We start from the raw sequence: 11,259 nt of genomic DNA on the forward strand, positions 1-11,259 counted from the left end.
CACTTTTTTCTTTTTAGTTAATTTAAAAAAAAAAGCACAAGGTTCAAACCCGCTAGCTGTTCTTCAGGAGAAAGAGATGCGGTCTCCTCCCGCACCATTTACAGCCTCTGAGGCTAATGATGAGTTGGTTCTGATTTGGATAAAGGCGGTTGAGGTGCATTTGCATTTAACTATGTAGTAGGTCTATTCGGAGCTCTGGAGGCCATATAGACTTGAAGGCAGTGGGTTTGCATTTTGGTTTTTGAGGACCTAAATTCCTGTTAAGACACTTAAATCACCATGATTACTAGTACAATGCAGTGTGTGTGTATGTATAAGATTTTTGAAAATTCCTTAATGTCACTTAAACTCTCCACGAAGCAGATTGGCACTCCTACCCACCTTTGTCTCCCAGTCATGTTATGTGGCAGGTCGTTAGCTGTAGGAATTAGACAAAAAGTTGAATTTTCTACGTCAAGAAGACATTTTTGCTTCTGAATGTGTTTGATGAGTTGTTGTTGTTGTTGTTGTGTACCATCGAATCGAAACTGACCCATAGCTGACACTCCAGTGGGTTTTCAGAAGCGGATCATTCATGGCACAGGAAGAGATTGTCCATTTTTCTCCTGCAGAGCAGCTGGTGGATTTGAACTGCATGCCTTCAGGATTGCAGCACGGCTTCTTGCCACTAGGCCACAGCACTCCCTTGTGTTCAATGAGACTACTCCTAATTCCTGGTCCAATGTCAGTCATCTCCCCGTCCTCCTGTTTCGAGCAGTAAGCTTCAAGTTGGGTCCCACCTCCTGTCAGAGAGACGGGAAGACCATACCCAGGGCCCAGGGTCTTGGGTGCTTTTAAAGATAAGCCCTTTTCAGATCCTCGACGTGCACAGTTTCTCTTGTTGCAATGCATCTGCCTAAGATTACCTACCTGTGATAAGGACCCCCTCTGCCCCACTGTGAAACTAACCATTCCCTTCAAAACCATGCCTCGCAAACCTCCTTGCACTCTTCCTGTTATGCCTCGATGTGCTTTTCAAAACCTATGCAGCACCAAACAACGAGGCCACTTGCAATATGGATTTTGATGTTAAGTGAGCCATGCAGAACCGAGACTGGTGGGAGTTATGTGGGAGAATGGCCATCTCCTGTGTGGCATTGCTAGACTGAGGCAGACAAATAAGAAAAGTCTAGTAATCTGCTTCTGAAAATCAGCCGGGGAAATTCCGTGGTTCAGGTGGAAACCCATCATGGTTAGACGCGGGTCTCGGCATTGTTTCTGTCGTGCATGGAGTCACTGTCAGTGGGTCCAACATGATGGCAGTAGATAACAGTTGGAGGGCAAATACAGGACTCCAGTGAGTTGATGAAACAATATTTTCTAAGTCTAGTGGTTTCCAAATTTTTTCCCTTAGAGCAAAATTTCAGGAGGATTTAAATGTTGTGTCAGCTACTAGAAAATGAAAAATAATTTTTGATGATAGATCACTATGTGATTCCTGGCTTGTAACTGAGAAGGGGGTCACAGGATTGGATAACAGTGCTATAACAAAACTCTTTCCATACCCATTAATTTATTTATGGAGAGAAGGTTTCTTGGCATATAAATTTTTAAAAATGAAAAACAGGAATAGAATTGATATTAATATTGAGCTTTAAGTCATGCTGGTAATAAATAATATTCACCCACAGATTACATGAAGTAAGTGGGAAAACACCCAGTCTCCCCTGCATTCTTCTGGAACTGTAAGAGGTTCATTTCCAGGAAAATTTTACTCCTGAGTAATAATTATTTATCAAAATTCATGGTATCTTATGTTATTAGCAATTGTCCCAAAATAACTGTAATTATAACTCAATCAGAAAAAAAATGTAATATTTAGAGATTATATTCACAGACGTATGAATAAGGAAGTTGGACAATGAATAAGGAGGACGGAAGAAAAATTGATGGCTTTGAATTGTGGTGTTGGCGAGGAATCTTAACTATACTAGGAACTGCCAAATAGAACAAATAAATCAGTCTTGGCAGAAGTGCAGCCAGAGTGCTCCTGAGAGGCGAGGACGTTGAGACTTCATCTCGCATAGTTGGGGCATGTTGTCAGGGGGGTCAGTCCCTGGAGATGGACACTGTGCTGGGAAAAGCGGAAGGTCAGAGAAGGAGAGGAAGACCCTCAACAAGACAGATTGGCAACAGTGACGGCAACGACGGGCTTAGCACAGCGTGGATTGTGAGGCTGGCCCAGGACCAGGAAGGGCCTCAATCACTCTGCGTAGTATTGCTGCGAGTTGGAGCAAAGCAACACCTAACAGTAACAACAGGGAAATTCTGGAAATCCAAAGTCTCTGTGAACTTTCATTAAAATCAATTTAAAATTAAAAAACAAAACAAAACAAAAAACTCCAAGGAAATTAGTGAAATAACGAAATGTCAATTTTTCATGCGCACAGCTGTATGATGAGATAATCGAGAAGATATTTTCTACATTGAATTCATCACATTTGGGTAAAAGTACATTGTTGTTGTTGTCGAGTCGGGACGGGCTCAGAGCTGACTCTGCAGTGAGTTTTCTGAGGCAGGAAATAGCACGGGTGCAGTCTGCCCGTCTTTCTCCTGAGGAGCAGCTGCTGGATTCAAACCGCCTGCCTTTGGGTTGGCAGTGCAAAAAAGAAATACGATGCCACATTTTAGACTGTTCAGGAACCTGCTCGCTGCTGAGGTTGGTGGCAAGCAGCGGAGACATTGTGTAGAGCAACCTCTCTGCCCAGTCCTCTGTGACCGTTGACACCTCTGAGCGCGTTGTTGAAGCTCTTACACCAGTCCTCTTCTCTGGAAGTTTCTCTCAACTTTGCTGCCCCTCTCCTTCTCCAAACATGACGCTCTTCTCTAGTGACTGGTCTTTCCTGTTACTAAGGAAAGTCCAAAGTGAGCGAGACAGGGTCTCACCATCCTGGTTTTGAAGGTACAACCTGATTGCCATCTTTCTAAGAATTAAGTGATAATTCTTCTGGCAGTGTGTGATGTGTTTATTCTTCTTCACCAGCTATCTGTTCTGTCCTCTTTTGCGATGTCCAACTTCTGGGCTCATTTGAAGAGACTGAAAACACTATGACTTGAGTCAAGTTATATGTTGGTATCAAAGCACTGAGATTTTAAGGTTCTAAATATATATAAAATAAAATTTATAGGTGATTGCTATGATGCTAAACACTGTGACAATGAGGTGCCAAATGTAATAATGGTGACCCATGGAGGACAGTGTTTGGTGGAGCTTCCCGACTAAAACAAGCTTGGAAGCAGGAGTGGCATCCACTTCAGAAATGGCTTGTCTCCGGAAACTTTATGAACAGTGCTCAGGTCTTTTGTTGATAGGGTCGTTGTGAGTTGTCTATGACTCAATGGCACCTAACAACACCACCACCAACAATGTGTATACTTAAAAGAATGAAGTAAAAGATTTTATCAAGTTCAGGCCATCACACACTTTGCAGTTATGTAAACAGAAAAGGACAGTTTTCTATGTTAGTATGAACATGTCTAGAGACGATTGATCTATACATGGGGCAAATTGTTTCAGGTAAAAAAGTCCTGATATCGGTATGTGTCTTCTGTTTTCCCAGTTTAACCTCGTGTGTGTCAACGCTTGGATGCTGGACTTCACCCAGGCTGTCCTGAACCTTGGCTTCCTGGCAGGAGCATTCACCTTGGGCTATGCGGCAGACAGGTGGGTATGAACATGCCAGCAAATTCTATACCATGAAAACACACCTTTGTCTTAGTTCTCCAGTGCTGTCATACCTGAAATGGCACAGTGGGTGATTTTAATGGACGGATGTTTACTTTTGTCATTCAGGAGGTTGGAAGTCCAAAGTCAGAGTACTGGCTCTAGGGGAAAGCTCTCTGGAGAAAAATCCTTGTCTCAGTTTGTCAGGTAGTCTCGGTATTCCTTGGATCTCCCCATGGCATATCTTTCTCCCCATTTGCCTCTCTGCCCTGTATCTTTTATATCTCAAAAGTGGGTAGCATTAAGGCACTTCTATCTTTTTAGGGCCTCATTAATATAACAAGGAAGGCTCTGTCCTCAAGTGAGATTACAGCCACAGTATTCCTCAGATTAGGATTCTAACACATTTTGGTGGAACACAAATTGAGATGAAGATGTTTTGTGCTAAATATTAGAAGTCATTTTGCTAGATTTGGGAAAAAAATTCTTTCTGCCATTCCTTGTATCTGCATTTGTGGGACTTGACTGTTTTCCTTCTTAAATGTCACCTTCATCTTCTGCCTGTCCAAAGAGACGATGCTATCGTCAGAGAACGTGAAAACACAGATCTCTAGGAGGGGTGTTGGTGACTGTGAATCGCTGCAGAATTGATTATAAGTGTCGACTAGATACCAGCTCCCTGGTTCTGGTGTGTTTCACTTAGTCACAGTGCCACAGTCTTCAGGTTTGCACATCCCAAATGGGTTGCACTTTTTTCTTTTTAGTTAATTTAAAAAAAAAAAGAAGTTCTTTTTCTTTATTCTATGAACTTAGACCTCTGCTGGGGAAAAAATTTTCCTCAAAAAAGTTATTAAAGGAATTTTATCTATTATTTAACAATGCTAAATATCACTGTTGACGGCAGACATAGTGGAAATGTGCACACAGTTTGTGGCTCTTTAGTAAATATTTTGTGTGGTTAGATTGCACATACATTGCTGTGTTCCTGTTTTGGAACATGTGTTGCTGTGTTCCTGTTTTTGAACATGTGTTGCTGTGTTCCTGTCCTACCTTATTCTTCTCTTCCAGTTTTAATGATCTGGTCATTTCCCCACATCTGAGCACAGGGATGGACGTCTCGGGCCCTCAGTCCTGTGTGGTTGGTTTCATGTTCCTCTGCTCACTCCTGTCCCCCTTTGGTGGGTCAAGACGACTATGCCACATGGTGATAATGCTAAGGGCATCCGTAGAGAACCGTGAACAGCAACTCATTAAATCAGTAAAGACAAGATCACAATTAGACAGAGTTAGACGCTGTCTTCTTTAGCTTGCCTCCAAGATGGGGAAACCCTTCACCAAGTTCATGTGCAGGAAGGACTTTCATCCTGCCTTCAAATCCAATATCATGGCAGAACAGGACATATCAAATGATAAGAAGATACAAGAAGAATTAATGCAACAGTATCTCAGAGAACAAGAATCTTATGATAACAGACTCCTTCTGGGAGATGAACATGCGAAGAATGACCTTAACTTCATGTATGAGGCCCCACCAGGAGCTAAAGAAGAAAACGAAGAGAAAGAAAAAGCAGAAAAAGAGACTGAATACAAATCTGAATGACAGAAGGGGCTCCAGGAGAAAAAAATATGTCCAAGAAGACATCAACATCAGAGATCAACCATTTGGTATTCAGGTTCAAAATGTGAGATGCATTAAATGTCACAAATGGGATCACGTCAATATGGATTGAGATTGTCCTCTGTTTTGGTCTTTCTGGAATCAGTGCAAGTTCAGTGCCGACTGTTGGCTCAGGGCCTTCGATGCCCCGTAGGAGCTGATAGCGGAGATGAGAAACAGCGGATTTGCACTGGCATGAGAGGTGCTGGGGAGAAACAGGATCACAAACGACCCATCACAGGAATGGGTGGCAGGTGAAGGTGAACAAGATCCCCAAGTGGAACTTCTAAAGTCACTAACAACCAAACAAAATCAGAAACTTCTCAGAAAACTGGATCAACTTGAGAAGGAAAATGAAAAAAAAAAAAAAGATAGAAAAAAGAAAAGGCTTCAGAAGAGCAGAAGTAAACAAAAAACATAAAAACAAATCGTCCTCATCATCCTCTTCCTCTTCCAGCGAGACCTCAGAGCGCAGCAGTGAGAGTGAGAGATAACAAAGAAAAGAAAAAAACATAGAAGAAAAGGAAAAGTACGTGTACTCTCCATAACAGGAGTGATTTTGAAGAGAAAGACATCTCACCTGTCACTTTCTCTAAAGAAAGATAAATGTAAGAAGAAAAAGCCTTATGAAGAACTGTCTAGTAGTCGCAGTAACAAGAAAAAAGACAGGGAACTGCCTGAGTTTTTGAAACGAGAGAGTTCTGGGAAGAATAACAAAAGGAACCATTCTGATTCTGACAAAAATTCCAAAAGCCGTAACTACAGCCCAAACAAGAGAGGGTCTGAAAGAAATGAGAGGAAAAGCAGACGCCAAAGCCTGGATGAGAGGAGTAGGAGAAGCCAAAGCCAGTCATGGGAGTGATAAACAGATTACAAAGTGGACACAGCGAAGCCGCAGGGACAGAGCACACAGAAGAAATGACCCCAGGAGTCAGGGCCCAGACACATGCACAGGAGACAGGGTGCACAGGAGAGCCCAGGAGGCGAGCGAAGTCCAGAGAAAAGAGACACTGTGTGGGAGGACTGAAAAGGAAAGTATTTCCACTCACTGGAGAGCTTCCTATAAGGACTGAATGCTATTGTCTTTTTCATGAAAAAACTCTCTTCATTTTCCATCTCTATACACAGCCATTTCAAGTACACAACTACGTGAATACCATAAGAATGAATTTCGCAGGTATTTGTAAGTAATCTGTCTTGAGACTGTGGAAATATTCTATGTTGGTAAATGTATTTTGTGCCCTGTACTAGACTGAAAACCCCAGTTAACCATATGACATTTTATTTGTCCTGAAGTATTAAAAGAATGGCAGTATATGCATTTGCTATAATTTTTCAAAATTTAGATTTATTTGAAGGTATAAACTTGCTTGAAGGAAAGCGTTAATCATTGACATTCACTAGTGTGAATTAAAGAATTGATCAGTATTCCTTTGAGATTAAAAAAAAACAAACCCCAAATTAGCTAATTAGAGAGGTGAGTCCAACCACTTGAACTTCACCGTGGGCGGGAGCTGGTGGACCCCTTTCTTTGTTTCTTGCTGTTCTCATTTTTTTCTTCCCCTTCCCCACAATTCTGCATCTGAATTTTTTCCCTCTCTTTTTTTGTTTAATGTTCCCCCATGTCCTCTCTCTGTGCCTTTTCCTACCATTTCTATTTCTAGCCCTTTCAAGCTTCATTTTTCCTTCTTAATCCCCCTCATCTGTCACTTTGTCTATGAAATCGCTACATTTGGAACTGAACTATGCATTTAAGATCTCTATTTATTTTATTTTATTTTTACTCCATTACTTTAAAAGTAGGTTTTGTGGCTTTTCCATTTCTCTCTTACACCATCAAGAACCATGTCTCTAGACTAAATGAACTCAGATGACGGAGGGGAATTTCCCCTTCTCTGTCCTATGACTGCACTGAGCAAAGACCTCAGAGATGACTGATGCTTTTTTGGGGGGGGGAGTGAGGGGAGACGTGGGAGAAAACACAGCCATGGATAATTCTGCCTCCTGCCAGGGTTGTTGACCTTCTCTCAGCTCCTTCTCAGCTCGCACATCTGTAATCTACATCCTTGAAGAAAAAGACAATACATAACTTACCAAGTCATAGATCTCTGAAAAAGCAGTGTGGGAATGGCAGAGGATAAATGAGAAATCCAAATCATATAAGGCTGCTTTTATCTCTTTCCATGATTGAAACAAGGTGATGTGTGCCTGTGAATTTTACGGAGATTTCTATGGAAAATGTCACAGAATCAAATATCTGTAGTGGATGAGTCTTCACCAGCGAATAACTGATACAACAACAAAATTAATCATTAGACTCTCCAAATAGTGGGCATGAGACCCAATTGCTGTTCCTGAACATCATCATCATCATCATCATCATCATAATAATAATAATAATAATATAAACTTAAAATTAAGAGCTCTTTCCATTGGCTTTGAACTGCACCATTTTAAAATGGTACAGTTGCTATAACCTAGCTGAGGAGGAGGGGGAGGAACCCCGAGTATCTGTAGAAGAGGGCAGCTCACACGAGGACAGCGGCTCACACGAGGACAGCGGCTCACACGAGGACAGCGGCTCACACGAGGACAGCGGCTCACACGAGGACAGCGGCTCACACGAGGACAGCAGCTCAGAGGACAGCGGCTCACACGAGGGCAGCGGCTCACACGAGGGCAGCCTCTCACACAAGGGCAGCGGCTCACACGAGGACAGCAGCTTAGAGGACAGCGGCTCACACGAGGACAGCGGCTCACACGAGGGCAGCAGCTCGGAGGACAGCGGCTCACACGAGGACAGCTGAATCCGCTCTCCACTAACTCCACAAAGAACAATTCTCATCCTTAACATCCACAGCACAAAACTGACTCGTGTAAGGGCAAATATACCTCGACACTCCCGGTACTTCTACCATCCTAACACCAACCAACCCTTTCTTTTATTACTGGGTCTCTCTATCAGGCTCTCTTTGCTCTATTATTAGGTGCATTAATCTTTTGCAGAGGCCATACAGAACACACTGATTATAATCACAATTGGAGGGCTTAGTAGGGAGAGAACCGGTTACAATTTAGACTGGAAACATCATACAGGTTTGTTTGGTTTTTATCAGGAAAGCGGCTCAGGTGTGCTCATGGACTCTCTGACATTCAGCCTTTTTCGGCTTTAGGTCAGTGTTACAAAGCTCTCTTCCTTCTGCCTGTCATGGCATCTCCCCTCCCTGGCCCCTAACTCCTTACGAAATTTGAGTGATGGTTTGAGCTGTACCTCTGGCTCTAGGGGGCAACGCCTCTGTCTCACATCAGTCTCTGGTCTCTGCTGCTGGTTCAGTGTCTTGATCTTCGTCTGTTTACCCCTCACAGGACTCTTTCTCCGGCCCCTCAGGCCATGCACTGCATTCTCTGCTGCTTCTTTCCTGCTGGGAGCAAGATTTCCATTCTCTGTCTCTGAGCCTCTTCAATTTAAAGCTGGTGGGATGGCCCAACTGACCGGTCCTCTCATTCAGAGTCTAGGGGTTGTGTTTTCATGTTCTCACCCAATGGGTGCTCTTCACGTCATTCATCTCATTAGCATGGTCACACCCAGTCTTGTCAGGAGCTCTGCTGCCCTAGTGGTGCAGAGCTGTGCTGCAGTCCAAAAGGCTCATGGTTCAAATCTACCTTATGTTCTACAGGAGAAGGATGGTTAGTCTCCTGCTGTGTAATTTGCTACCTTTGAAAACGTGCTGGACGGTAAGTTATAGGTTAGTTCTAACTCAACAACAACAACAATGAAGTGACAAAGTGAAAGTCAAAGCCAAGGGACTAGGAAGGCCACTGGAGCAGTAAACCTACTGTACCACAGTCTCTGTTTACTAGTACTGCTGTAACAGAAATAAGGAGCTCTCGTGGCCTAGTGGCAAGAAGCTGCACTGCAATTCTGAAGGCATGCGGTTTGAGTCCATCAGCTTCTCCATGGGAGAAAGATGGGCAATTTTTTCGCAATCCCGTGCAGTTAACTGCCTTTGAAAAACCCACCAGAGGGTCAGCTATGGGATGGTTCTGACTCAATGATGCACAAAAACAACAGCAGAAATACCACAGTGGAGATGGGGTGAGGGCTTTAAGAGGTCAATTCATTTCCTCTCTCTTTAGGAAGCTAGAATTTCCGATTCGGAGTGCTGGCTCACCCTCTGTTCTCTCAGGGAGGACCGTGACTCTTCACCTCCTCTTCCTTGGTTCCTTGGCCATCTCCAGATAGCATCGTCTTTTCCCATTTGTGCTGGGTTGCTACTATCAACACTGATCAGCTTGAAGCATGCTTGGCACTGATACGGCCTCATCAAAATAGCAAAGAAAACCCCATTCCCAAAGAAGATTGCATTCACAAGTATGTTGTTGGTGTTGTTAGGTGCTGTCAAGTATAACTCACAGTGATCTTATTTATGAACCCCATCCCGTCCTGTGCCGTCCTCAACATCTCTGATACACTTGAGCCCGTCGCTGCAATCCCTGTGCCAATCTGTCTCGTTGATAGTCTTCCTCTCTTTTACTGACCCTACACTTTCCAAGGAAAAGCTTGTTCTACCAACAGGCTCAAAATATGTGAGTCGAAGTTTCATCATCCTTGCCTAAAAGGAGCACTCTGGCTCCTTTGTTGAGCCCTATCTATTTGTTCTCCTGGCAGTCTATGGGATATTCAGTTTTCTTTTCCAACACCACAATTCTAAGGCATCAGTTCTTCTCCTGTCATCCTTATTCACTGTCCAGCACTCAGATGCACAACAAGTGACTGGAAAGACCACGGCTTCAGTCAAGTGCACTTACGTCTTCAGATTGACATCCTTCCTCTTCGGTGTTTTGGAGGGATCCCTGGCAGAATAAATGCCCAGTGCAATAGAAAGTAGAATGTACAACCTGTTTGAGAAGACACAATTCAATCCATAACCCCTGAGTCTTACAGAGTTTAAGGAAAATTTGCCAAAGCAATTGACTGGTCAGCAGTGGAGCCAGATTCAAGCCCAGGTCATCGCACTGGAAAACACTATCCTCTTTCTTTCTAGCACTTTCTCTTTGTGACTCTACTCACAAAAAAAAAATGTTAGCCACTGTTCCAGTTCTACCTCTGGAGAGATTGTGTGTGAGAACAATGTGTTGTCACCCTTCTGGAAACTACAGTTCTCCAAGAAGTATTCCGTTTGTAGTGCTATTTCAGAAGTACATGCTTTGGTTTTAGTAGACAGCAAAGCTTAGCATCTTCCGCAATCATCTATGTCATCATGAGTAAACTAAAGAGGACAGCAGTTTCCTATACTTGAAAGTTTTAAAATTCTTTTCAAAGCTATAATTGTTTTCCATTGTGTTGAATAAAATGTTTAAGCTCATCTGTTCTTCTTTCTCTTTTTTTCTCAAAAAGGTATGGCAGAATAGTGATTTACTTAATATCCTGCTTTGGCGTTGGCCTCACTGGTGTAGTGGTGGCATTTGCGCCCAATTTCCCAGTGTTTGTCATCTTCCGCTTCCTACAAGGTGTGTTTGGAAAGGGAACGTGGATGACGTGCTATGTGATTGGTAAGATACCTTCTTCTCTGTTTGAGAACTGGGGGAGATGGGGGAGAAGTACCTGGGTTATCAGCATCTAACGATTTCATTCCAACCATAGTGGTTCTTTCTGCCCATAAGAGAGCACAGAGGTGGGAACTGAGTTGTTTTCAAAACTGCAATGTGGTCTTACCTTGAGCATCTATACGGAACAGGGCGTTGATGCTGCCTCCCAGCACTGTTATCACAATCTTCCTTATTTTGCCTATTAGAAAGGAATTATTATAAAAATGTTAGTAGCTTTTTAGAACACTTTTTTAACTATTAAATTTTATTAATTTTAATGAACATTTACAGAGATTTTGGGTTTTCATTC

At 42.9% G+C, this 11,259-nt stretch overlaps 2 protein-coding genes across 2 annotated transcripts in view; both read left to right on the plus strand.

The window, feature by feature from the left end:
* Window positions 1-11,259, plus strand: part of SLC22A3 (solute carrier family 22 (organic cation transporter), member 3) — a 132,698-nt gene that overhangs the window by 60,106 nt on the left and 61,333 nt on the right. The window contains exons 2-3 of the mRNA XM_006882821.1: window positions 3,600-3,703; window positions 10,759-10,913. Coding sequence (XP_006882883.1) covers window positions 3,600-3,703; window positions 10,759-10,913 — 259 coding nt within the window. The remainder of the gene's footprint in view (window positions 1-3,599; window positions 3,704-10,758; window positions 10,914-11,259) is intronic.
* LOC102843484 (hyphally-regulated protein-like) lies at window positions 6,182-8,167 on the plus strand. Its single transcript, XM_006882793.1, has 2 exons — window positions 6,182-6,372; window positions 7,828-8,167. The coding sequence occupies exons 1-2, from the start codon at window positions 6,182-6,184 to the stop codon at window positions 8,165-8,167; spliced, it is 531 nt and encodes a 176-aa protein (XP_006882855.1).

The sequence above is a fragment of the Elephantulus edwardii genome, unplaced genomic scaffold, assembly GCF_000299155.1.
Source record: "Elephantulus edwardii isolate Elephantulus edwardi_28Jun2011 unplaced genomic scaffold, EleEdw1.0 scaffold00024, whole genome shotgun sequence".
Classification (NCBI taxonomy): Eukaryota; Metazoa; Chordata; class Mammalia; order Macroscelidea; family Macroscelididae; genus Elephantulus; species Elephantulus edwardii.

Excerpts from the sequence above, each read along its gene's own strand:
- LOC102843484 (XM_006882793.1), top strand. The coding sequence starts at position 6,182 with ATGAGAGGAGTAGGAGAAGCCAAAGCCAGTCATGGGAGTGATAAACAG. Across the intron at positions 6,373-7,827 it reads GTCCAGAGAAAAGAGACACT|TTGCTATAACCTAGCTGAGG; the intron begins GTGTGGGAGGAC and ends AAAATGGTACAG.